Raw genomic sequence first — 26,557 nt, 5'->3', positions numbered from 1 at the left:
AAGGAGCACAATGGTCTTGAGTGGATACTACCCTGCAATTCCAGCAGTACTGGGCTGGATCAGGGCTGGTGCTGAGCTACAGATCCCCAGGGTAACGAACAGTGGTCATGACAGTGCCTCCTGCTACTGGATTTCTGCCTGTAAGGGGCCACCAGCGACCTGTGCACTGCAGGTCTGACACAGTGCAGGATGTGGCCAGTGGAGGTGGACAGGCTGCAATGGGAACATGCTGCACTGCCAGCACCATGGCAGTGAGGCTGTGCTGTATCCCTGGGCTCCCTGCTGCGTGGCTGGGGCTCTGTGGTGGTGACACCCCATCTCTTCCAAGTCAGACCTCCCTGTGCTCCTGGTAGGCTCTGTCCTGGGTAGGATCCAGGCTGCAGTGGAGCCTCAGAGCCAGCTGCTCTCTATTGCCTGTGAACCACCAGGTTTACCCCATCTAAGCACAGCTTTCACATGGGAAACTGCAGCTCTGCAACCCCCCCAAACACACTGTGGCTCTGTGAGTCTGTGTCCCTCTGTCACACACACCTGTGCCACGTTTGTGTAATCACGAGGTGTGCCAGCCCCATTTCTGACCTGATGCAGGTGCTCCAGCTCTCCCTGCATCCTGCATCCCAAACATGCCATGTCAAGACCTCCACCTGCGTGTGCTGGTAACGAGCACACATACCCACACAGGGGAGTGCCATACACATGCATGTGCCCTCCACATCACCTCCCATGTGCACGTGTCCCTCAGCAAGCCCCAACAGCCCCAGATGTGTGCACACATGAACAACGCAGCCATGTGCAGGCAGACACGGCCCAGTGCCTGTGTATCCATGAACCAGTTCACGTGTGTGCCTGCACATGCCACACACATGCACAGCCTCCAGCAGCATCACAACCCCCGTGTGCACGTGTGTGTGTGCACCACGTCCATGTGTGTGCACCACGTCCATGTGTGTCCATGTACGGCCCCCCCATCGCTGCAGTATCCCGGGGGTCACCTTCCCCCCCCCCCATCCCGGGGTTCCGGGGGGGGGGGGCACCCCCGCTCCCCCCTCCCCTCCCCGCCGCTGTCACCCCGGCGCATGCAGCAAGTGCCCGCGCGGCGCGCGCCGCCGCCGCTCCCCCCTCCTCCCCCCCCCCCCCTCCGCCTCCTTCCCCTCCCCTCCGCCGCTACCGGGGCCCGGCGCGCCCGCTCCCGGCCCCGCGCGCCGCCGCGCTCCCCCGGGCGCGCCCGGGCACCGGCAGCCGCCGCTCGGGAATGGCCGTCCCGCTGCACCCCGCGCCGCGCTGCTGACGGAGCGCAGGTAAGGGCGGCGGGGACCGGGGACCCCTCACAGCCCCGGGCACCGGCACCTCCCGGGCACCGAGACCCCCAGCACCCGGTGCACCGACCCCCCCCCCCCCCCCTCCTTCCCGGTGCACCGAGCCCCGATGCGCTCCGCTCTCCCCGCCCCCGATCCGCGGCGCAGCGGGGGCTGCGGGATGCGGCGGCCGGTGCTGCCGGTCGGCAGAGCCCCGGTTCCGTTCTGACCCCCCCCCCCCCCCCCCTTCCAGCCCCGGGGCCAACTTCCCTGCCCCGGTGGTGGGCGGCGGGGCCCTGGACTTGCAGCCGGTGCCCGGTGCTCGGTGGGGGCAGCGGCAGCCCCGGGGCGGCCCCGGCCCTCCTGGAACTTGCACGGGGCTGCGGCGGGGGGGGCTCGGTACCGGGGCTGGCTGCGGGCGGTGCATGGCCAGGGCTGCCGGTCCGGTTCCCCCGGGTCTGCCCCGTTCCCCGGTTACCAGTCCCCGCTCTCATTGCCGGTTCTCCCGGTTACCGGTCGTCCTCCGGAGCTGATGTCGCTCCCCCTCCCCCCCCCCCCGGTAACCGGTTCATCCCCGTGGCTGCCGGTTCCACCCCTGTAGCATGTTCCCCCTCCGGTTATCAGCCTTCCCTCCTCGGTTCTGCCGGTCCCCCCTCCGCTGCTCCCGTTCTGCCCGGGTTGCCAGTCCCTCCCCACAAACAGTGTCAGGGCTCCGGTAGCCCTACATTGATGGTGCTGCCTGTGTGTTGGTGGGCACATGTGTGTTGCTGGGAGCACATGTGGCACCATGGTGCCATGGTATGTCATCCAGCAAGGCCATGGCTGTGTGCTCTGCCAGCCCCAGCATGGGCACACGCATTGGGTGCTCTCCCCACGCCATCACCCGTGCCATTGGGCCCGGGTTTTGGCATGAACCAGGAGCATGGGCCCGCGTGTTGGCAGCGGGTGGTGTTGCAGCTCTCCCTGCGTGGGGCTTTGTGCAGTGCTTGTGGTCACAGCACCCAGGCACTGTGGGCACCCAGCGTGTGCCGGTGTGGGCACGTGTGGCATTCAGGTGGATCTGGGGGGAGCTGGGAATTGCTTCCCTTGCCCATGGGACCTGGGGTTGATGGTGAGAGGGGTGCCACGTGTGCGTGTGTGTGCCCATGCAGGTCACTTGTTGAAGCAGGGGTGCGTGTGCACCGTTGCCTGCATGGTCGGTGCTGGGGGCTCGCGGCAACGCCACGTGTGAGCAGCCCTTTGCTTTTCTAGGTCATGTCACTGCTGCCTGTGCTGGATGGTGCCTGGAAGATGGGGATGAGGGGAGGTGGCCCTGGGGTGGCTGCTGTGGCACAATGTCTGGTCGGGGTTTCTGGATGGGTGCTGCTGATGGCTGTGGAGCTGGTGGCATGGGGCTAGCACTGAGCTGGAATGCTCCCAGTGGTTGGTGGGGTGGTGGTTTGGGACTGACCTGTCCCCCCTTGAAGGCAGTGGCTGAGCCGAGGAGGGCTCATGGGGATGGAGTTGGCTTGCGGGAATCACCCCAGTGCCCGTGGGGAGGAGCGGGGTGACGTGGCTGTCGTCACTGTCACCATCACCCGGCTGCTTTCCAGCCACCCTCATTGGCACCCGTGTCTCAACGGGGTTCGTTACCAGTGGCACGGATGGCAGTGGGGGCAGGAGTTGGCTGTGGAGCAGCGCAGGAGCCTGGCAGCAGCTCCTCTCCAAGGCCTGCCTGGTTGTTTGTCCAGCCTTGTCACCAAACCCTGTTCTGATCGGAGCCTTCAAGCAGCCAGGCTCCTATGGATTTTGCTGGAGAGAAAACGGATCCGGCACTGGCACCATGGGTGAGCAATTGCTCTCCGACCGACAGCCACATGGCAGAAGGGCTCCAGCGCTGCCTAGGACACGCTGCCTGCTCTTCCCGGCTGCCTCCAGCTCTTGATGCCTCTAAGGACCTCTGGCCGTGCAGCACAGAGAGCTGCAGTGGGATCTGTCCTCCCCGGCACACTCAGCGGCTGCGGAAAGCCCTGCCCTGGTACCAGCTCCTGCACAGAGCAATGGGAATAGATGGGTCTTCCTTCCCCCGGGTTGTTCCCAGTGCTCCAAGCTCCCATGATCCATGCTAGATGGGGGCTGCAGGATGGGCTCCCCACATCCCCCTGCCTGGAGGAAGATGATGCTCTGCCAGATGGATGCGCAAACCGTGGGACAAGCTGCTAGCACAGCCCCCGGGGCTGGGCTGCTGCGATGCCTCAACGCTTCCCCATGGGAACCTGGATGCAGGCCCTGCAAACTCATTTCCTACCACGGAGCCATCATCTAATGGGGCCGGGGCTGAGTCTGAGCCATGCAGTCTGGCTGCCAAACGTCAGAGGCTCTGTAGCTCCTCAGTGCTCATGAGGGCCACTGTGTCCTCCCTGCTCTCATCCCATCTGTTCACTCTTGATGTTCCCCAAGAGCAGGATGGAGTCAGGCCCCTTCTCTTCCTTGGGGCACCTTGGAGGCTCCTGGTGGATCAGGGTTTGGAAGAGACGGTGGGTTATGAAAACCATCCCTCTGGAGCGAGCACACATCCACCCTGTGACTTGTCCCCCCCCATCTGGATCCCTCCTGGGCCATCCCTTTTGCAGGATGGAGCTGATGGAGAAGGAGCCACATCCCAGGGACAGGGAAACTCCTTGGAAGCAGCAGGAGCAGCTCAGCTGCTGCAGCCCCTGCAGGTGCCCAGCTGCATGGGGGGGGCTTTGCCTGCAGGGGCTCCGGTGGAGGGGCAGGCAGCACAGGCTGTTCCTGGCACAGCCTAATCCCGGGTCCCGCTGGAGGTTTCCATGTGCTGTCTCCAGCCCTGCTCTTGGAGTGGAGTTTTACCAACAGCAGTTAAGTAAAATAAATAAACCAGCCTGTGCTTGCCAGTGAGAGGGGCTGAGGCAGCGCCTGGCAAAGCAGCACCATTAATTACAGCACAGCACTGCTGCCAGCCTGCCCGCGCCAGAGCTGGTGGCAGCACTGGGGAAGCCAGGGATGGAGAGCACGGAGAGAGGGGATCATGGAGCAGGGCAGCGGAGGGGATGCTGTGCTGCAGCAGGAGGGAGCAGTGTGGATAACGCTCATCCCACCCAGTGCTGTGTGTGGATGGAGCCCACGTGTGATCACACGTGTGCGTGCACATGCCTTGCAGGAGGATGGGGTTTGGTGGTGAGGGGAGGGATGTGTGGGGTTGCTCTGGTGATGCTCACAGTGGTTGGTACTCGGCAGAGGTGCTGGTGTCAGTGCTGGATGGGGTTTGGAGCTGGAGGTCAGTGTGGAGGCAGCTTTGAGCTTCCCAGATGCCTTTGTAGCACTAGTGAAGATCCTGGTAACTGAGGGGTTGAGGACAATCCCGGTGGGAAGAGCTTGTTCTGGTGCTTGGTCGTCAGCATTACTGCTGGGCAGGCAGGGCTGGGGTTGGTTTCATGGCCCATTCCTCCCCAGATGCTGAGCCTGTCAGCAGGAAATGAGGCTTTGCCAGCCATAGCTCAGCACCCAGGATTGCTCAGCCCTTCCTTACCCTCATGCCTTTGGCCCGAACCATCTTTGTGTTAGGAATTCTCATGAATTATGTATTTTTACAGCCGATTGAAAGAACAGTGTTGAGTTAAAAACCGTGTCTCTCAAGACCCAAATCCCTTTTACATTGCTATTAATCGTTTCTCAGATTATTAATGCCAGTGGGGTTTAGTGCTGCCTGTTTATCACTTTGGGGTTGGTTGGCTGTTTCTGCATGTTTCTGGTCGGAGAAGGGTGGCTGCAGGCAGGTGGAAGCTGATGGTCAGGAGCTGACCCCCTCTGTGCCAGGAGGATGGAGCTGGACCAGATTCCTGCCAAAATTCCCATTCAGGAGAAGCATCTTCAGGGAAACAACCTGTTTGTGCAGCATGATGTAGAGCAGTGCCTCCTCCTGTCATGCATGGTGAGGGAGATGTGAGCCCTGCTCAGATTCAGCTCTGTGCTGGAGCCAGGAGGGATGCAATGGCAGTGATGGAGCAGGACTGCTCTGATGGCTGGGAACAGGGAGTCTGGGATGTCACTTCCACACGGCTGCTTCCCAGCTCTTGTGATGGCTCTTTAAAAGCTTTAATTAACACCCCACCCCCTCCCCACACCGGGGTGGGGAATAAAGGCAAATGGAAGGCACTGGGGAGGGTGCTTGCAGCACACGAGTGCACCAGGCTGTGCCAGCCCTGCTCTGGTGTCATTGCCATCGCAGCAGCCCAGCAAGGCAGTGGGATGCAGTGGGTCCTCAGAGCAGCCAGCATCCTACATCCCACCATGGGCAGGCTTTGCCAGCGGTGCTGAGGTGCAGTCACTGGTGATGGGTTGGTTATTTCCATGCATGGATTAAGGCTGTTTGAGAGGCAGAGGGGTGATGGGCTGTGGTGCCCTGGCACGAGTGGGGCTGGGCTCACCCGCGCTGGACCAGACGATGGTGACACTGCAGCGTGCAGGATCCTCACCGTGGTGCCAGGTCGGGTCCAGGTGACCCCATCTGGTGACTTCGGTGCCCCAGATGTTAAATACGTGTTAACATCTTGCAGCTCAGCAGCTCAACCAGCCTGCAGCTCAGTGAAAGGCTCTCACTGCAGCAGCAACAAGCGCTGCAGGGAGCGGGGCTGGTGCTGAGTGAGCTGGAGCCGATCTCAGCTGCTCTTCACAAGCCCTGGCCCTCGGTAGCGGCACTGGAGAGGTGCCAGGCTCCTGGGCAGCCGCAGCCCTGGCAGGGTTCTGGGGGGGGGAGGCTCCCTATGGTCCAGAGCAACCAGGGTTCACAGCGTGGGGAGCCTGGGTGCTGGGGCTTGGCCTTGCCCATCCCCAGTGAGGTTCCAGCAGGCTGGGCACTGGCAGCAGGGAGGGATGAGCGGATGGCAGTGCTGAGCATCCCTCCTGCTGCTCTGGGCGAGGGAAGCAAACACCATCTTGTGTCCCTGCCAGGCTGCGGGAGCCCCAGGAGCTCTCTGCAGCAGCGTGTCCCTGCCTGACCTCCTCCTCCTCTGCCTCCTCCTCCTCCACCTCCTCCTCTTCCCATCCCTGGCTCTTGGAGCAGTGGAGGGCTGTGACTCTCCAGGGCATCCCAGCTCCTTGCTTGAGGAGCATCAGTGGGTGGTCCCCATGGGGGTCCCCTCTCCAGCTGCCCCTTAGCCTCCCTGCTGCAGCTGCCATCAGTGAGGGGTTTCCTGGTGAATCCCTGTGGTCTCTCAGTGCTGGATGCGGATGCAGGATAGGACAAGGGCTTTTCTTTAGCCCCAGGTCCCCAGCTTACATCAGGGTGGTTCTGCCTGGATCCTGCCCCCGGAGTGGCTGCTCCCTCTGGCTCCATCCCAGCCCCTTGTCCCCAGGCTGTGTCCCACTGTCGGGGGCCGGCAGCCGGCAGGATCCCCACACTGCCAGGGCAGCCGGAGCCAGCGCCAGCCTGTTGCATGAGAGCAGAGTTATTTTTAGCTGTAATGTGCCTGTTGTGGCTTCAGCGCAGGCTCTGCTAAGGCTCAGGTTCCCTCCCCGCTGAGCACAGGGGATGCCCCCGTACCAGCATCTCAGCCAGGGGTGATATGGGAGCAGGAGATGGAGAAGAGCATCCCTGTGTCCTGTTGAGCACTCGGCATCCCCCACATATGTCTGGGATAGAGGGGAGCAGGGACTTGGGTGAGCCTGGAATAGCATCCATCCCCTGCAGCCATTCTGAGTGTCCTCAGTGCTGTCCCAGGTGCAGACTGGTGCAGCAGAGCACTGCTGATGCACGCGGTGGGCTCAGCCTCTGTAGAGCCATGCTCTGCTCCTGTTTAATAAGGCCACTGCATGCATTATGTTATTAATGAGTTATTAAAAAGCCATCCTCAGTGATGCTGCTGCCTACCCAGTGTGGTGCCCAGGAAACACATCCTTTAGCATCCATAGCTCTGTGCCAGGGTCTCACCGGCACTGGGGGACACCTCACTGCTGAGGTGCCTGTGTACCCCCAGCACAGCACCTTGGCCTCCTCTGTGAGCCTCTGGCCTGTCCTCGCTGTGCTCTAGGGCACCAGCAATAGCCACAAGGCTTTTTATAGCCCCATTTGGGCGGAAGCTGTTTGGTGGCTCCTTGCCCAGGTTGTGCTTGGCTGGCTCCTGAGGGCAGGGGGGTCACTGCAATGGGGTCCCTCAGTGTGGGGTCTCTGTCTGATGGTTTTTGGGTGACATCCCCTGTGCTGCACACCCCCCACCCCAGGGGCTGCCTTGGCACAGGCCAGGACACAGGGCAGGGGCTCCCAATGGCTGTCCCCTGCCTGCAAGGTGTCAGGTCGGGACATGGGCCATGCCGCTGACCCCCTGGGCCAGCTCCACACTTGGACCTGCAGCAGGTGCCTCCTGGGAAGCATCCATGTGTCTGCCTGTCTGTCTGTCTCTCCTGCAGGGCAAATGCCATAGGATGACCGCTGCTGGTCCCCTCTTACTGGCTGTGATATCGACTCTCCTGTGGCTCACGTGGGGCTTCGACCCCGCTCCCAGCGCCTGCTCTGCCCTGGCCTCTGGCGTCCTCTACGGCTCCTTCTCCCTCAAGGACCTCTTCCCAACCATCGCCTCCGGCTGCTCCTGGACCCTGGAGAACCCCGACCCCACCAAGTACTCTCTCTACCTCCGCTTCAACCGGGAGGAGCAGGTCTGCACCCACTTCTCGCCCATGGTGCTGCCGCTCGACCATTACCTGGCCAACTACACCTGCGACCCCCGCGGCGAGGCCGCCAGCCCCCCGCCTGCCGCCCAGGGCGCCGAGGAGGAGCAGGAGGAAGCGGAGCTGGAGCTGTGCGAGGGCTCAGGGCCCTTCACCTTCCTGCACTTCGACAAGAACTTCGTGCAGCTGTGCCTGGCGGCCGAGCCCGAGGCTGCCCCGCGGCTGCTGGCGCCGCAGGCGCTGGAGTTCCGCTTCGTGGAGGTGCTGCTCATCAACAACAACAACTCCAGCCAGTTCACCTGCAGCGTGCTGTGCCGCTGGCTGGAGGAGTGCCTGCAGGCGCCCGGCGCCCGGCGCTGCGGCTTCACGCACGCCGGCTGCAGCTGCCAGGCTGAGCCCCCGCGCCGCAACGGCACCGGCCGCGGTGCCCCCACCGTGCCAGCTGCCACCGCATGCTGCCCCACTGACCTGCGCGCCGGCGAGGCCGACGGCCTCCACCTGCCCGACGTGCGGCACGGTGAGCACGGTGAGCACCCGGGATGGATGGGGCTGACTGGGGATGCTACTGGGGATGGAGGGTGCAAAGCGGGTGCTGTGCATGGAGCAGGAGGTGTGCTGTGGATTGATCCTGTTCATGCGTGTTCCTTGGGCAGTGGGGTGTAAATTGGGTGTTGTACGTGGAGCAGGGAGGCTGTGCCGTGGATTGATCCTGCTCATGCGTGTTCCTTGCGGTAGTGGGGTGTAAATCGGGTGTTGTGCGCGGAGCAAGGAGGCTGTAATGGGTGAATCCTGCCCGTGCACACTGCCCATGGGAAGTGGTGCCAATGAGGTTCTGTTGGTGCAGAAGGGAAGCCATGCAATGGATGAATCCTACCTGTGCACATTCCCTAGGGTAGGAGGATGCAAACAGGGTGCTGTGCTGGGAGCACAGAGGCCATGCAATGGATGACTCCTGCCCATGTGCACTCTCAGGGCAGTGGGGTGTGATTGCCAGGCTCGGAGGAGCTGCCCCTTGCTCTGCCCTTGCCGTGGTCCGGCTGGCGCTGTGAGCTCTGCTTCGTGCCATGCCAGCCCGGGCTATTAGCCACGGCTGCTGTGGCACAGCCAGCATGGCACAGGGCTGCTGCTCACCTCGCTGCTTGCCCGAGGCAGGAACCCTTTCACTCTGCATTGGTGGAGACCTGGAAAACAATTTGCAGGTAAAATGACCCTTTCCAGTGGCAAATTACCCTTGACTGCTGCAGCCTGGGCGCTTGTTATTCCAGGCAGGAAGTCACCGCACGGCGAGGCCGGGCTATTAACCAGCCGGAATGAAGCCATTTGCTTGTTACCGAACCTCAAGTGAAGATAAAGCAGCCGCGCTCTCCTGGGCACTGGGGTTGGTGGGCTCGTAGCAGGGCCTGGCTTGTCCCAGTGCTCCCTTCATCCATGGAGCATCTCTGCTGAGGGGACGCAGGGGGTTCGGGGCACATCTGGCCAGATGTTCTCGCTCTGCCAGTGCTTGGTGATGCACAGGGAGGAGTGACCCCCAACTGAGCTGTGTAGGGTCTTTATCCAGCAGCTTAGGCAGCAGTGATGGGCTGTGGGTGTATATATAATTTCATTGGGATTTAGCATTTATTTCAGGAGCTAAATGTCATTATGGGCAGATCCCCTGACTAAATCCCTGGTCCGTTACAGCTGCATGTTACAAATCACCTCATCCCGAGGGGACCTGGTTTATTTATTCTGTTTCTTCCTTTTTTTCCCCTCTAAATTAAACTTCACTTGCATGTGAAGGGCTCAGTGCTGGGTCCAGGTGCCATTGCCAAGGTCAGGGGCCTGACGCCTGGTGTGGGTGCTGCAGGCTTCAGGGTGCTCTGCTTTTGTCCTTCTCCAGGGGTTCCACACCTCTCCACAGGTGGTTTGGTGGGGATAGCAATGCCAAGCATGGCTCAGAGACAGGATGCTGGGCTGGGTGATGGAGAGCAGGGTCCCTGCAGACCTGGTGTGCTTGGGCACAGAGCCGCTTGCCACCTCCCTGCAGGCTGGCACAGCAGCCTCTGTGATGGTGAGAGCATGAACTCCCTGCTCCTTCCCCACACGACATTCCATTAACACCTGCAGGTACAGTGTTCCTGCACCACCGGAGCTGCAGGGGTAACACACTGCCTTGGCTGCCCCGTGTGCCATGTTGCTGCCAGCCGGTGCAGCCCCTGTGCCCGGGTTTAGCCTGCACCCCACACCGGGCATGGGGCCGGAGCACACAGCACCCTTCATGGTGGCCAGGGGGGGTCTCGGGCTCCCCCTGTGCCCCATGGCATTCAGAATGGTTGCCTTTGAGGGTGGTGGTGGCAGCAGGGCTGAATGGCGCCTGTGAGCGGAGCCTTGGCGAGCACCCAGCGCTGATCTCACTGCTTCTCCTCCTCCAAGCACCACAGCCGTGCAGTGATGTGGGGCTGGCGCTCACCCAGGCGCTGCTCAGCCCCACTGCCACCCATGGCCCCTCTGTGCACCAGTGTCCCATGGGGTAGGGAGATGTTGGAGCTGGGGAGCCCTGGTTCAAGCACAGCGCTGGGTCCCTGGGGCAGAGAGCATAGATGGGAGTGGGGAAGGGGTTGAGGCTTTGAGGGGTAACGTCGGGCCCCTCACAGCCCATGCGTTAGGGCCCCACAGAGCCCACAGTGCTGAGTGGTTCCAGCTCCAGGCTGCATTGCCCCAAACCCATCACCCGTCAGAAATCAGTCCCCAGGATGGGACTGTGGCTTGTGGGACACAACTGGTCATGGGGGACACCCTGATGTCCCCACATAGCCCTGCCCTTGCAGCCCAGGCACCGTGCCATGGTGAGGGGCACTGGGGGACCCCCAGCCCAGATGTGGGTGCTGGTGGCGGCTGCAGCCACCCTGCAGCGACAGCCGTTGATTTAGTGCTCTCTGAAGGAAATTGAATTTGGTGCCTCTGTTGAACACAGCCCAGGAGAGCTCCTCGTATATCCTTGGGATTTATGGGTTTCCCAGGCACTCGCCGTGATGTGCATAATGCTGCTCATGGGGGTGAGCAGCTCCCTGCCTGCACAGGGAGCAGGATACACGGGGGGAAGGAGCTGGGGGTGACAGCGAGGGGTCCATGTGGGGGTTACACTGGTTGGAGGCAGAAGTGGGTGAATTTGGGTCCTGTTGATGGCTCTAATAGGTGTCAGTGCAGGCTCTAATGGCTCTAATAGGTGTCAGTGCAGGCAGTGCTCCCTGCCCGGGGCTGGGGTCACCTCTGTGTGTTACAACAGGAGCTGCCGCATGCCCAAAGCATGGCTGGGGGCTCCCTGCCCATGGGTGTCCCCATGTCACTGCCCATCCATCCCCTGTGGACCTCGGTGAGGTGGTTGTGCCATCCCCGGCTCTGTCCTGGCTGTCACCGCAGCAGTGTGGGGGGACACAGCCATGGTGCCTGGGGAGCCCCTGCTGGTTCCTGTGGTCCACAGGAGCTCCCCAATGTCCTGTGCCTGGGACAAGGGTCCCTGGTGCAGGGCAGGGGTAGCCCAGGGGGGGCTCTCTTGCTGAGCCCACCACATGCCAGTTAATTTCACACCAAGTGCTCTTGATGGATCGGTTGTTATTTTTGGTGAGCAGAGCCATACATTTGTGCCAGCTCAGTGCAGTGAGCTGTGCAGAGGGGATGGGAGAGCACAGCGGGGGCACAGCACCCCAGGCCATGCTCCTCCTGCAGCCCCTGTGATGGGGGATGTGAGCCTATGAGTGTGCTCACCCATGCTCTACCATCTCTTGCCCTTGGGGATGCCACACAGTGTGTGTCAGGCATCCCTGTATCCACTTGCAATGTCCCTTGTCCCCATTGCCGTCTCCATCCCCTGCCTGCTCTCACAGGAGCACTCCTCTCTTCCAGGCAATGCAGTCGAGGAGAACCAGAAGGTGAAGACCCAGTGGCCACGGTCAGCAGACGAGCCGGGTGTCTACATGGCCCAGACAGGTACCAGCATGGCCCCAGCACAGGACACTGGTGGCACTGGGCTTGGTAGCCGGTGGTGATGGAGGTGGAGAGACTCCCTTTGCTTCCTGCCTGCAGAGTGACTTCATTTGCTCCATTTCTGTGTTTTACACCTTCCCCTGAGGCTTGTAAAGCAAAGCACAAAAATCCATTATTAATTGTTTCATTCAAATGTATTTATTTGGCTCATCCATCGGGGTCACCTGAGCGTGCTGGTCCCCCCCTCACCCCCCCGCCAGGCTGATTTATGGTCAGAGGGCTCGGAGGTGAGCATGAGATGGATGCTGCAGCGCTCCCAGGGCTGCGCTCCATGTGCCTGGCATGCAGATCTCCTCCTGGCCACGCTCAGGTGCTCAAAGGGGTCCTGCTCCTCTGGGATCCATGTGGGGTGAACCCAGAGGTGACCTGGTCCAGCCCTGGTGTCCCTGTGTGACATGGAGCATTGTCACCTCCATGGGAGCCCTGCATCCTGCCTGTCTCCAGGACAGATTATCCCCTTCAGAGCCCTCCTCTGTGTATTCCTCTTTAATTCAAACTGATAGGCTTTTCTTCTGGCCTGTCCAATAGCTTCAGAGACACCATCAAGCTTAATAAGAGCCAGGTGGTTGTAAATGTCAGCGCTGTGCCTGGGTGGGGAGAGGGAACTGCATTCGGCTGCCCCGGTTTGGTGCTGACCCTCATGGAGGGCAGGATCCTGTGCCCAGACCCATTCTCCACATGCAGCTGGTGCTAGGTCTGAGGGTGGCACAGGCTCCTTCACCTTCCTTATGTCCTCAGTGCCATTGTCACCATGTCCTTGTGCTCGTGGGTGCTGCCTGGATCAAGGCCAGCTCAGATGGGGCTTGGAGCAGCTGCTCCAGTGGAAGGGGTCCCTGCCCATGGCAGGGGTTGGAGCTGGATGAGCTTTAAGGTCCCTTCCAACCCAAACTGTTCTGTTATTCTATGATCCTATGACCGTCTCCAGCTCCCTGGGCAGTCTCCATCTCTCAGGCTCCATGTCTCTGTCTCCCACAGGGGATCCGGCAGCAGAGGAATGGTCCCAATGGAGCGTCTGCTCCCTGACGTGCGGGCAGGGCTCCCAGGTACGAACACGCTCCTGTGTCTCTTCGCCCTATGGGACGCTGTGCAGTGGGCTCCTCCGGGAGACACGGACCTGCAATAACACAGCCACGTGCCCAGGTACGGGGGCCGCGGGGATTGCCCAGCTCTGCCTGGGGACAGTGGGGACGTGTCACTGGGGGTGCTGGGATGGATGGGGAGGGTGTCTCTGTGAGGCAGCACTGTTGTGGAAGCAGGTGCTGCCCATCCCAAGCTGGGCTGCTCCCAGACATCCCCCATCATCTCACCTTCCCAACTGTCCCTGCTCTTGGGAATCCAACAGGGAGCAAGCAAGCCTGGAATGGTGCTGCAGTGCTGGGGCATTTGCCTTGGGAGCAGCTGGGCCGGTGACCCCTCTCCATCCTGGGAAGCTAGGGGAGCCTCTGTGCTTTGTGGTGGAGGAGAAGCCAGGGCTGGAGCCTGCCCGGGGACCTCAGGGTGCTCTTGGGTCCCCAGCTGTGTAGGGCAGAAGGGGGTGAGCGGCTTGGTGCATAGAAGCAGGTTATAGGCAGGATGCTTGGGGGCTCACTGGGCCATGTACTGGTCTGTCTGTCCACGGTGGTGTCTGTGTGTCTTGTGTGGGACACTGGCAGTGTGGGATGTCCTGGCTAAGCCTAGTATGTTCTGGGGACTTTGCACCCCCAAAACACACTCCCTTCCATACTGGGGAGCACAGCCCTGTCCTGGCATTCCAGGGGGACCACAGCTCATGCAGGAGCATCCTTTAGGATGCATATGTGCCATGTGGATCCCTGCTCCCCTATTCCCCACGGGTGCTATGTGTGAGGAGCCATACCTGGTGCGGCGCCGCGGGTTGGGGTGACCCGTGCTGTGTGTGGATGTGGGGATGCGCCGGGGTCAGGACATGAACGGGATGATGGAGCAGGGCAGGGAGCGGCAGCGGCACCCGCTGCCCCTTGCGGCCCTCAGGGCTCAGGAGTGGTGATGGGGCAGGAGGAGCCGGTGGAGCCGTGGCTGGCTCCTCGGTGGAGCCCCGGACAGAGGGGTCTGCCGTGGGCAGGACCGCGGTGGCAGTGCCAGGGGCTGCGGTGATGGCTCTGTGCTGTGTTGCAGTTCACGGCGCATGGGAGGAGTGGTCCCCGTGGAGCCTGTGCTCGGTGACCTGCGGGCGAGGGGCCAGGACCAGGACGCGGCCGTGCGCGGCCCCGCGGCGCGGAGGGGAAGCCTGCGAGGGTCCCGAGCTGCAGGCCAAGCCCTGCAGTATCGCGAGCTGCCAGGGTCAGTACCTCCTTCCCCTGCTCCTTCCCATGGGAATGCCAGGACACGGCTCCGGGCGCTGCGAGGGACGGGTGGCACCGGCACGGAGGGACAGGCAGGGAGCACAGGGATGCTGTGCCATGGGCACATCCTCTGCTCCCTGCTGGGAACCTGGGTGCAGATCCAGCTCTGTCGGCCGTGCCAAGGCAGGACCAGCCTGGGAACCATGGAGGAGCTGGCTCCTTCCCTGCCCATTGCTGACCACTCCTTGTGGCAGGCTCAGTGCTGGCACCGGTGCGACAATGGGGACATCATGGGTAGGCGGCCGGAGGTGGCAAAGGGGTCAGTTTGAAGGTCTGTCTGTGTGTGGTGTGGCATCTTCATCCCTTCCTCCTGTGTGCCAGGATAGGCTCTGGTGGTGGCTGTGGGGTTTCTGTTGTGATGGACAGAGGTGATGCTGTGTCAGGCATGGACTCCACACATGGTGTGGAGATGTTGGTGACCGGCTTGGAGCCGGAGAGAGGTCAGGAGCTATGGGGTGCATGGGGTGCACCCCATGTGCAGCAGCTCCACCAGGGACCTGCCACTACGGCACATGGAGATGCTGCTGGAGTGATGGAAGCTCACAGCAGCTCCTTCTCCTCCTGCCCTGGCACTTACAGCAACCGGTTTTGTGGGGAGTGATGCTGGAGCTGCTGGTTTTAGTGGTCGGCAATGGCAGGGTCCCAGGAGCTCAGCCATGCAGCAAACTGGGTGCTGCGGTGCTGCGGGAGCAGCACTCGGGATCCTGAGGGAGCCAGTCCTGTTGACAGCTCCGATCCGGTGCTGGCTGCTGAGGGCAGCACAGGAGGAGCCGGCACAGCCGTAGGTTGGACCCGTTGCACAGAGCCCGGTGTGGGTCACGGGCAGCCGTGGCCGAGAGGCCGCCGGCCGGTGGGGCTGACGCCGCTCTCCTTGTCCCCGCAGTGGAAGGGCAGTGGCTGGAGTGGGGCGCCTGGAGCCGCTGCTCCGTCACCTGCGCCAACGGCACGCAGCAGCGGACGCGCCGGTGCAGCCTCTCGGCACACGGCTGGGCCGAGTGCCACGGGGCACACGCCGACGCACGGGAGTGCTCCAACCCCACCTGTCCCAGTAAGGCCCTGCGCGGGGGGGGGGGCGGGAGGGGAGCCACGTGTGCCTATGGCACAGCACATCAGGGCACAACACACCACTGCACAGCACATCAGTGCACGGACATCAGTGTGCACCATGTCAGTGTGCACTACATCAGGGCACGGCACATCAGTGTGCACCACGTCAGTGTGCACTGTGTCAGTGCTCACCATGTCAGTGTGCACTACATTAGGGCACAGCACATCAGTGTGCACCACATCAGTGTGCACTGTGTCAGTGCTCACCATGTCGGTGCATGGCACATCAGTGCATACCACATCATTGCACACCATGTCAGTGCACGGCACATCAGTGCACACAACATCACTGCACACCACTTCATTGCACACCATGTCAGTGCACAGCACATCAGTGCGCACGGTCCAGCCTTACATCTTCTGCAGTGTCACCACTGGTGACACGAGGATGCAGATTTGGGCATAGGGGAGCAGGAGCCAAAGGGTGATGCCAGAGATCAGCAGCCACCCTCCCTTGTACCGACCGAACCCACTGGGCACGGAGTCAGGGATTCACCCTGTGTGCTCACCCCTGTGTTACACTAGGGGCACCCGTTGGTGCCAGGGGGCTACAGGTCCTGGTGTGCTTTGGGTGTACAGACAGGTTTGAGTTGTTGTGTGCGCACATGGGGCTGGCTCTGGGGATGGAGGGACAGCAGGCAGGGGTAGGCAGGCCAAAGGATGGATCCTGTTCTCATCATGTCCTTCAACCTCATCTTCATCTTGTCCTCTGAGCCCTTGGCATTGGTCGCAGGCGTGGAGAGGGGTGATTGCTGTGCCATGGCCACCACGGCAGCCGGAGTGGGTATTTGGCTCTGCCATACACCCAAGGAGGCCCTTGGGCTGCTGGCACGGGTAGCATCTGCAGGAGATTTCAATCATTGATCCATGGATTTCATACCCAGAGGGGCTTTTGATCCATGGCATGGGGGCAGCCGTAGCTGGTGCCTGTCCTGTCTCCAACCCTCTGGTGCCCCTTCCCCTGCTGAGCCAGGTGTCCCATGGTGTCCCCATCCCCACAGCAGACAGCAAATGGGGCCCCTGGAACCACTGGAGCCTCTGCTCCAAGACGTGCGACACGGGCTGGCAGCGGCGCTTCCGCATGTGCGAAGGCTCCGGCATGCAGGGCTACCCCTGCGAGGGCTCCGGCGAGGAGGTGAAGACCTGCAACGAGAAGAAGTGCCCAGGTAGGGACATCCCTCCCCCAGTGCCCATCACCCTGCATCCAGCCTGCGTCTGACCCCTCTTCTCACCCCCAGCCTACCATGAGATGTGCAAGGACGAGAACGTGATGCTGATGACCTGGAAGAAAACAGCTGCAGGGGAGATCATCTACAACAAGTGTCCCCCCAATGCCACGGGTGAGGGGCGCAGGGTGACGGGTGGCACCAGGGGTCATGCCCACCCTCCGTGTGCCGGTTCCTGCGCCAGCTCCAAACCTGGTTGTCCCACACAGGCTCTGCCAGCCGCCGGTGCCTGCTGAGCCCCCATGGTGTTGCCTACTGGGGCGTCCCCAGCTTCGCCCGCTGCATCTCCCGCGAGTACCGATACTTGCATCTCTCAGTAGGTGCTCGCTCTGACGTGGACCCTCCTTACCCTCCTCTCCCCTCCCAGCACTAGGGTCTGCCCCATCCCTGGGCAACCCTGGCTGCCTACCACATGGGGAAACTGAGGCAGGGCCCCGCAGACAGGGCTGGGAAATGGGACCCCATCCTAGAGCCAGAGGTCCAGGCTGTGCTCCTGTGTCCTTTGGAAACCAGGGTGGGAAGGACCCCCAACACCCCCGTATCCTACTCCTACCCTAAGTAGTGCAATTAGCCCTGCAGTGTCCACCCTTCCTGTGCTCTGAGCATGGTGAGGGACTGGGGGATGCTGCTGAGGGTGCTGGTGGCCAAGTGACACTGGTGTCCTCCCCCTGTACAAGCTGCGGGAGCATCTGGCCAAAGGGCAGCGGGTGCTGGCAGGCGAGGGCATGTCTCAAGTGGTGCGGAGCCTGCTGGAGCTCATGGCTCGCAAGACCTACTACAGTGGAGACCTGCTGTTCTCCGTGGAGATCCTGCGCAACGTCACCGACACCTTCAAGAGGGCCACGTACATCCCGTCCTCTGAGGACGTGCAGGTAACGGGGCTGGGGACGGTGAGGGACAGCCCTGGGGTGGTCGGTGCCCAGCCCCGGCCCCGCTGAGCCCCAGCCCCGCAGCGCTTCTTCCAGGTGGTGAGTTACATGGTGGATGCGGAGAACAGGGACAAGTGGGAGGATGCACAGCAGGTCAGTGGAGCTGGACATGGGCACGGGCGCCCGGTGTGCAGCCGGCACCATCCCACCCCCCCCCTGCCCGCAGGTCTCTCCCGGCTCCGTGCACCTCATGAAGGTGGTGGAGGACTTCATCCATCTGGTGGGGGATGCACTGAAGGCTTTCCAGAGCAACCTCATCGTCACCGACAACCTGGGTGAGCACTGGGGGGCACGGGGCTCGGTGAGGGCAGGGGCTGGGTGCTGACACCGGCTCTGCCCCCCCAGTGATCAGCATCCAGCGGGAGCCTGTCACCGCTGTCTCCAGTGACATCAACTTCCCCATGAAGGGGCGCCGGGGCATGAAGGATTGGGCCCGCAGCTCCGAGGACAAGCTCTTCATCCCCAGGGAGGTGCTCAGCCTCGCCTCTGCCGGTGAGCCAGCACCGTGCACGTGTGTGCATGTGTGTGAGTGAGTGTGCACGTGAGAGCACATCTGGGGCTCTGCATGTGTGTACATGTGTGTGAGTGTGCACATGTGAGTACACATCTGGGGCTCTGCATGTGTGTACATGTGTATGAGTGTGCACGTGAGAGCACATCTGGGGCTCTGCACACATGTACATGTGTATGAGCATGCACATGGGAGAGCACATCTGGGGCTCTGCATGTGTGTACGTGTATGAGTGTGCACATGGGAGTGCACATCTGTGGCTCTGCACGTGTGTGCACGGAGCATGCCCGTGTGATGAGGTGCACATTCACACACATGTGAGCCAGCGTATCCGGGCATGTGTATCTGTGTGCCTGTGAACATGTGGGGCTGTGTGTGTGTAGCTGCACACCTGGGAGTACCTGTGTGTGCCGTGTGTGCCATGCCTGTGCCAGGAGGGGTTCCCTGTCCCGTGTGCCAGGAGGGGTTCCCTGTGCTGTGTGCCAGGAGGGGTTCCCTGTCCCGTGTGCCAGGAGGGGTTCCCTGTCCATGTACCAGGCTCACGGTACCTCTCTCCTTTGCCGCCTGCAGAAGCAGATGAATCATCCCACTTTGTCATCGGGGCTGTGCTGTTCCGCACGCTGGGGCTCATCCTGCCCGCGCCCAGGTGAGTGCGCTGCCCGCTGTGCCCGCGCCGGTGCCCATCCCTGTGACAGCCGCTGCCGCCCCCCCCGCAGGACCCCCCTGGCCGTCACCTCCAAGGTGCTCATGGTGACCGTGCGCCCTCCGACCAAACCCGCTGAGCCCCTCGTGCTGGTGGAGCTGTCCCACATCATCAATGTGAGTGTCCCCATGTCACCTCCTGCTCCCCGTGGGTCCCACCAGCCCCAGCCCCAGCAGCTCCTCGGTGGGGATGTGCCAGTGCTGGGGGAGCCGGGCAGGGCCCATGGACCAAACACCCTTCTGGGGATGGGAGAGGGGCAGGGGGTGAAGTTCTGACCCGACCCCTGTCCACAGGGAACGTCCCACCCGCAGTGCGTCACCTGGGACTACTCAAGGACGTGAGTGGGGACAGGGGCATCACTGGGTGATGGGATGGGGAGTGGGGCTGGTCCCTCACTGGAGTGAACTGGGATGGCTGTGCCCGATGCTGCCAGCCTGCCAGATGCAATCTGTGAGCATGGAGGCAGCAGTGAGGGAAAGTAGGGCATGGGGAGGGGGCCAGGCTCCGGTGGGGGCTCTGCACCCCGAGGCACTGGCTCCAGCACAGCTCCAGTGCTGATGGGGAGGTGATGGGTTGTGGTGAGTGTGGCCGGTCCCAGCCTGGCCCTGGGTGGGATGAGCTGCAGTCCCAGCTGTCCCACAGACCCGGTTCCCAGGTTCCCTGCCTTGCTGGGGGCTCTGGCTGCTCTCCCAGTGCATGGCCAGTGTCACCACAGGGCACCCAGACCCCTCCTGGGGGGTCCTCCTGGGGGTACCCAGTCAGGTTTGGCTTTGGGGCAGCACATCTCTGTTGTGAGCCATGGGGGCTCCTGCCCTGGTGCTGCCTCATCCCTATCCATCCCCACTCCTCCTCCTGGGCCTGTCCCCCCTCTCTGTGGTTTCCCCCTCCCCCCAGACCTGTTTGATTAAAAATGAAGCCTTCACATTGCACAGCTCCATGAGGGTCAGAACCAGGATGGGCCGGGCAGCGAGGGGGGATTAACCTGTCCCAGGCAGTGACCCCTCCATCCACCACCCCCAAGCAGGGCCAGCAACGGGTTAAGTCTGGAGAGGCTGAGGGGCTGTGCCCGTGTTTGATCATTGCTCCCCCTCACTCTCCATTCCCGTTAACCAGGGATGCTGGCTTGGGAAACTGGGACACCGAGAGCTGCCAAACCCTGGAGACCCTCCCAGCGCACACCAAGTGCCAGTGCCGCCAGCTCGCCACCTTCGCTGTCCTCGCCCAGCTGCCCAGAGACCTGGTAGGGACTGGGATGAGCCTGCTGGGAACGTGGCCTGCAGATGGGGGTGATCCCTGGGCTGTGGGGCCTGGCCGAGGCAGGGGTCCCAATGGCAATGGGCAGGGTGCTGCCTGCAGGCGTCCTGGTGGATGGGGTGGGCGCTGGAGGGGAGGGGGGTGTCCTTCATCACCCATGGGAAGGACTCCTGGCACCCCAAGGATGGGCTCATGTGAGCACGGGGCTGCTGTGGTCTATAGGACTCCATGCAGGGCATTGCTGTGTGCCAGGAGGGGAGGGGCAGGCCTGGCCGCAGCATCCCCCATCCCATTGCTATTCCACCTGCATCCCGCGTCAGCATGGAGATGGGCACGGGTCCCAGGGAAGCTGCCTTGGCTGCGATGCCACCACCCCCCCGGCAACAGGGGGTCCCCAACCAGGGGGGTGGAGGGGCCCACTGGTGCACAGGGAGCAGCTGGGGAGGGCTGGACTCAGCCATTTCCCCCTCCCTGTTCCACACCAGGCCATGGACTCCTTGGGTGCCCCATCCGTGCCGCTGATGATCGGCTGCGCTGTGTCCTGCATGGCCCTGCTGACACTGCTGGTGATCTACGCTGCCTTCTGGAGGTGACACTGGGACAGAGGGGAACCTGGGGACACATGGGGTCAAGACCATGCAGGAAGGGGGTGACAAAAGGGGGGCACCACATGAACAAAGGCTCAGCACCAATGTGATGAATTGCAGTGTGGTGGGAATGGAATAACCATGGCAGCAGCCGCTGGTGAAGGACAGCACCTGCAGTGTGCTATGGACAGGGATGGGTGTGGGACAGGCTGGTGCCCCAGCCCCACTCTGCTCCTGCCCACAGGTTCATCAAGTCAGAGCGCTCCATCATCCTGCTCAATTTCTGTGTGTCCATCCTGGCCTCCAACATCCTCATCCTTGTGGGGCAGTCCCAGATGCTCAGCAAGGTGAGTGCCAGCACCGTGCCCCCTTCATGGGGGTCCCTGGTGGGCACAGGGGCTGCAGTGGGTCCGAGCCCTCTTCTCCTGGCCACTCTTCTCGTCCCTGCTGGCTCCCAGCATCAGATTGGATTTGGATTAACTCAATCTCAGGATCAAATCCTTTGAGCCAGAGGCTTTGACACAAACCTTGTCTGGGGTTGGGAGTTTAAGCCCCACGTGGCTGCGGTGGTGCCGCGATGCCTCCATTGATGTACCCACATCCCTGCAGGGTGTGTGCACCATGACAGCCGCCTTCCTCCACTTCTTCTTCCTCTCGTCCTTCTGCTGGGTGCTGACGGAGGCCTGGCAGTCCTACCTGGCAGTGATCGGCCGGATCCGGACACGCCTGGTCAGGAAACGCTTCCTGTGCTTGGGATGGGGTAAGAGCATGGCAGGGTTGGTCCCGGTGGGCAGAGGGAGGCACCGCAGGGTTGTCCATAGGGGAAGCTGAGGGGCAGTGGAGGAAAGCAGATTGTGGTGTCTTGGCTCCTCTGACCAGCCAGACCATGGGGGCTGACAGAAAGGCCCCATTCCCATCACAGGGGTGATGCTGGGGGGTGACAGCACTGCCACCCCCTGCAGCTCCAGCCTCATCTCCCCTCTTCAGGGTTGCCAGCCCTCGTGGTCGCAGTCTCTGTTGGCTTCACACGGACCAAAGGCTACGGGACAGCGAGCTAGTATGTGGGGAAAGGGACACAGGGCTGGGCATGGGACCGCTCCAGGCTGGGAGCAGCACTGCAAGCAGGGGATGGGGACCTGGATGGTGCCATCTGCACCAGCCCTGACCCCGCATGGTCCCTGCAGCTGCTGGCTCTCACTGGAGGGCGGTTTGCTCTATGCCTTCGTGGGACCCGCTGCTGTCATCGTGCTGGTGAGCTGACCCCGAGCCTGGGACCCCCAAACCCCACCCCGCTGTGTGGTGGGTGCCAGCCCTGCCTCGCCGAGGGCTCCGTGCCCTAATCCCGGCGCCGCTCTCGCCCAAGGTGAACATGCTGGTGGGCATCATCGTGTTCAACAAGCTCATGTCCCGCGATGGCATTTCAGATAAGTCCAAAAAGCAGCGAGCTGGGTAAGTGCCCTGTGCCCATGGGGCTGTCCCGGGGCTGCCGCGGTGCTCCCGGCCCTGCCGCAGGGCACGGCAAGGGGTGTCCGATGGCTGCGGACTGGGCACGGGGCACACTTCACTCCATCAGCGGGTGGTGGGAGCCGAGCATGGGGCAGCCACAGCTCCTCCTTGCAGGCTGCTGGGGGGGGAGGTCACCCCAGCACCTTCCCCTGGGGAAGGGGGAGCCGCACACTGCGGAGCCCGTTCCCTGCTGCCAGCGGAGGGGGCTGAGCCCTGCCTGCCCCATCCCACCACTGCTCACCATTAACAACTGCTGCTTCCCTCAACTAACCCGACTCTTCTCTTTCTTTCTCTTTTTCTACTCCCATTTGCTTTTTGCCTCTGTCCATTTGTCCGTCCATCCCTCCCTCCCTATCTCTGTCCATCCATCCGTCCATCCGTCCATCCATCCATCCGTCTGTCCATCCCTCCCTCCCTCCATCTGTCCGTTCACCCTGCTCTCCCATGGCCTTGCTCCCCTCACCTGCATCCCCGCGTGGCCCGGTCCTGGCCGTGGGGCGCTGGGGGTTGGTGGGCTCCTAGCTCCAAGCCCCCCCCCTGCGGCAACCTGCTGCTGAAATGCACCAAGTGCGGCGTGGTGTCCAGCGCGGCCATGACCTCCGCCACCGCCAGCAGTGCCATGTTAGTGCCCACCACGCGTCCTCCCCGCCCCCAGCACAGCCTTGAACCCGGGGGGGGTCTGTGGGCATTGCCCTGGGGTGGGGGTCATGCTCTGGGTTGGGGGTCCCAAGGCAGGGTGAAGGCTGTGTGCTTGGGGCGGCCCCACCGCGGCCATCACGTCTGCATGGCATGGCTTCCTGCAGGTCACGTCATTGTGAGGGCTCAGCTTCCCTTCCCTGGGGCAGTCTGGGAGTGGGGAGGGAACGAGGGGACCCATGGGGCATGGGACAGTCCTGGCCTTGGGGTGTCTCTGGGACCCTCTCCCTGGCTGGGCTGTGACCACTGCACCCTGGTCAGTGCAGGTCCCTGGTCCCACGGGTTAGTTGCAACAGAAGCAGCCCCAAAATTCACTGTTCAAAAAGAAAGAAACCCCATTTATGCTCTTGTTGTGGCTGTGGGAGGGTGATGGTGGCCCCATGTCCCCCCTCACACTCTGTGGGGACAGGGACGTGTGGCTGTGCCCTGCCTGGGCTGCTTGGCAATGCTGCTGGCTCAGCCTGGGTGGGCACAAGGAGCCCAGGGACCCCTCACCCTAAGGCAGGCACCAGCCAGCACTCGGGGACACCACAGAAGAGGGGTCATGGGGGTCTGGGGGGTGCTGGGGTTCAGTCAGCCCCGTCAACATTGCAGGGTGAGGGGTGATGCTCAGGGGGCTGTTGTGGGGCAGCCCCGGTGCAATGGGCTCACCCCAGCCCCTCTCTCCCTGCCCCAGGGCATCGCTGTGGAGCTCCTGCGTGGTCCTGCCTCTGCTGGCGCTGACCTGGATGTCGGCCGTGCTCGCCATGACCGACCGGCGCTCCATCCTCTTCCAGGTCCTCTTTGCCGTCTTCAACTCTGTCCAGGGCTTCGTCATCATCACCGTGCACGGGTTCCTGCGCCGAGAGGTGCGGTGGCCCCAGGGGGTGCCGGGGCGGGGGGGACACCCCTGGCTGCGGGGCCATGACCGGCTCTGTCCACACAGGTCCAGGACGTGGTCAAGTGTCAGATGGGGGGATGCAGGAGCGAGGAGAATGAAAACTCACCCGACTCCTGCAAGAATGGGCAGGTTCAGATCCTGGTGAGTGCAGCAGCACCAGTGAGGGATGCAGCGGGCAGTGGTGTGGGATGCAGTGGGCAGTGGTGTGGGATGCAGTGGGCAGTGGTGTGGGATGCAGCGGGCAGTGGTGTGGGATGCAGTGCACAGTGGTGTGGGATGCACTGGGCAGTGGTGTGGGATGCAGTGCACAGTGGTGTGGGGTGCTCACCCCACTGGGGCAGGGTCCCCCTTGCAAACTGCATTGCCCCCCATGCTGGCCAAGATGCATTCATTTCGCTGTCTCTCTCCCCTCTTTCTCTCTCCTCTGTCTCTCTCTTCCCCTCTTTATGTATTTTTATAGACAGACTTTGAAAAGGACGTTGACCTGGCGTGTCAGACAGGTGAGGTGTCCCCGGCCACTGCAGGGGCTGCTGTCACCATGGGACAGGGACAGGCAGCGTGTGCTGGGGGTCGGACCCATGGCTGGCTCTGACCCCGCTCCCTCCCGCAGTGCTGTTCAAGGAGGTGAATACCTGCAACCCTGCTACCATCACGGGCACCTTGTCCCGCATCTCCCTGGATGGGGATGAAGACCCCAAGCTCAACACCACCCCCGAGGGTGGCCTGGGCTTCTCCAGCCTGCCAGGAAACATCCCTCCCTCCAGCATCCTGGTGCAGGTCCCCAAGATGACACCCAACGTGGTGGCAGGTTTGGGTGAGCTGGGGGACCCACCGGGGCAGCAGCTGGGGCTGGAGGCAGCCGGTCCCGTGTACCTGTGCACAGAGAGCAGCCTGCGGCCAATGGAGTACGGGTGGCTGCGGGCGCCCGAGCCCCCCCGGGAGAGCGACTACATGATGCTGCCGCGCCGAACCAGCAGCCTCAAGCGTTTCCCACGGGATGAGAGCACCGAGGAGGGGGTGCCCGGCGGGACGGGGCGCCCGGCAGCCGAGGGTGATGCCTACCCTGGCTTCGTTGCGGTGGATCATGTGAATGTGAACTTGAACCAGCCCTATGGCACGGTGAAAGCTCCCTATGGCCTCCAGTTCAAACAGCATCCCAGCATGCGGCAGATCCTGGCCTCGGAGCTGTCGGAGCGCAGCCGCACCATGCCCCGCACCGTGCCCGGCTCTGCCATGAAAGTGGGGTCCCTGGAGGTGAGTTGGGGGCTGGTGAGGACACACACCATGAATGGGGTTTGGGTGAGGGTGTAGCATGCATCAGCCCCATGCTCCCTGCTCAGCATCCCACCCTCTGCATGGAGCAGCACGATGGGTGTCTGCATGTCCCCACCTGGTCCTGGAGCTCTGTGTCCCCAGCCGGGTTCTGCCTCGTACGAGTGGCAGAGCCTTGGGCTGACATGAGCTTCCCCTGCCACATCCTGGGCCTGTAAAGACCTTTCCCTTTTCTTCTCCATCTCCTCCCCCTGCTCCGGGCAATGTGTGTCCCCTACCAGAGGAAGAGGTTGCGATACTCAGATCTGGACTTTGAGGTAAGCCCCACCATGGGGCTGGGCACCATCCGGGTTCTAAACCAACTCATCCCTCTGCTTGATGGCAGCAAAGCATCAGCCAAGCTCAGAGGGGTTTATCCAGGCAATGAGTGTTGGCTCTTGATTAAAACACCAAGAGGAGGAGTTGCAGGGGGCTCTGGAAGGGGTCAGGGATGGGGATCACAGTGGGGAGGATGTGCCAAGGGGCACAGGGCCGAGTGGATGGCCACAGGCCCTGCTCTCACCCCGCAGAAGGTGATGCACACACGGAAGCGCCACTCTGAGCTTTACCATGAGCTCAACCAGAAGTTTCATACACTGGACCGGTACCGAGCCCCGGCTGCCGGCTCCTCCAAGGTGAGGTCCTGGGGACCAGTCTGCTCCTCTGCACCCCTCTCTCTCCCCCTGCATGCACTGGGGCTGATGGGGACATGGGGCATCCCTGGAATGATGCTGGAGCTCTGCGTGCTGGGTTTTTCCACAGCGAGAAAAGCGGTGGAGCGTCTCATCGGGTGGCGGGGACAAGAGCATGGCCAATGTAAGTGCCTGGGCCCCATCCCACATGGGATGGAGCATGGTGGCGGTGGTGGTGGTGGGACATGGCCATGCACCCGGCTGCTTGCCACAGCTCCCTCTTTGACCGCAGGATGCCGCCAGCCCCAAGGAGCAGCAGCTCCAGGCACCGGCAGCGCCACCGAAGCCCTGGAGCACGTTCAAGGCGATGACACTGGGGTCCCTGCCCAGCGCCCAGTGGGACCGGCTGGAGCTGCGATGCGCAGACTGGGGGGGCCCCTGCGCCGGCCTGGATATGGCCGATGGTGACTTCCAGACCGAGGTGTGAGCCCCACACCCACCACCACCGTCTTGGACCAGCCGAGATGCTGCGTTTGCTCCATCCTCCACAGCAGCCGGGGACCCCTTGCGTGGCCGGAGCCATTGCCATGGCACACACCGCGCTCCCCCCGGCTGCGGCCGCCTCCACCCGTCCTTCGCGTGGCCACCCTCCCGATGCGGGTGCGGAGGGGACCCGTGCACCCCCCCCCCATGCTCCCCCCACTGCTCACACCTGCACCCCCCGGGGCAGGTGCGGCCTCGAGGCCGTCGGATCCTCATTTCTTTTGTACCGGGATGTTTCTTCACGCCGTGCACCGTGTGCACGCGAGCGGCCCCCCCGGCGCCTGTCCCAGCCCTCCCTCCATCCCCACACGGGGAAGGTGCTGTTGTTGTT

General features: G+C 62.6%; 1 protein-coding gene across 6 annotated transcripts; it reads left to right on the top strand.

Annotated features, from left to right (window-relative positions):
- The first annotated feature begins 1,232 nt into the window (after positions 1–1,232).
- ADGRB2 (adhesion G protein-coupled receptor B2) lies at positions 1,233–26,557 on the top strand. 6 transcript variants are annotated; one of them, XM_034069249.1, is made up of 31 exons: positions 5,715–8,475; positions 11,841–11,924; positions 12,957–13,121; positions 14,115–14,279; positions 15,225–15,389; positions 16,450–16,614; positions 16,687–16,788; positions 16,884–16,990; positions 17,352–17,546; positions 17,628–17,696; positions 17,770–17,878; positions 17,949–18,095; positions 18,685–18,760; positions 18,831–18,933; positions 19,111–19,154; positions 19,931–20,057; positions 20,557–20,660; positions 20,903–21,005; positions 21,268–21,418; positions 21,646–21,715; positions 21,843–21,909; positions 22,022–22,107; positions 22,687–22,785; positions 23,537–23,708; positions 23,786–23,881; positions 24,201–24,240; positions 24,351–24,994; positions 25,294–25,329; positions 25,582–25,686; positions 25,814–25,867; positions 25,976–26,557. In XM_034069249.1, exons 1-31 carry the CDS (start codon positions 7,602–7,604, stop codon positions 26,168–26,170), a joined length of 4,719 nt encoding a protein of 1,572 aa, XP_033925140.1. In that variant the 5' UTR covers positions 5,715–7,601; the 3' UTR covers positions 26,171–26,557. The 6 variants fall into 6 exon arrangements, with proteins under 6 accessions (XP_033925137.1, XP_033925140.1, XP_033925135.1 ...); XM_034069246.1 differs by lacking the exons at positions 14,115–14,279; positions 22,687–22,785 and adding an exon at positions 1,233–1,298 and having other exon boundaries at positions 7,701–8,484; XM_034069244.1 differs by lacking the exons at positions 14,115–14,279; positions 22,687–22,785.

This window comes from Melopsittacus undulatus, chromosome 14 (assembly GCF_012275295.1).
Source record: "Melopsittacus undulatus isolate bMelUnd1 chromosome 14, bMelUnd1.mat.Z, whole genome shotgun sequence".
NCBI classification, from domain to species: domain Eukaryota; kingdom Metazoa; phylum Chordata; class Aves; order Psittaciformes; family Psittaculidae; genus Melopsittacus; species Melopsittacus undulatus.
The sequence above is the reverse complement of the archived record's forward strand: the minus strand, read 5'-3'. Positions and strand labels throughout refer to the sequence as shown.

Excerpts from the sequence above, each read along its gene's own strand:
- ADGRB2 (XM_034069249.1), top strand. The coding sequence starts at position 7,602 with ATGCCGCTGACCCCCTGGGCCAGCTCCACACTTGGACCTGCAGCAGGT. Across the intron at positions 18,761-18,830 it reads CTCATCCTGCCCGCGCCCAG|GACCCCCCTGGCCGTCACCT; the intron begins GTGAGTGCGCTG and ends CCCCCCCCGCAG. Across the intron at positions 21,910-22,021 it reads CCGCTGCTGTCATCGTGCTG|GTGAACATGCTGGTGGGCAT; the intron begins GTGAGCTGACCC and ends CTCTCGCCCAAG.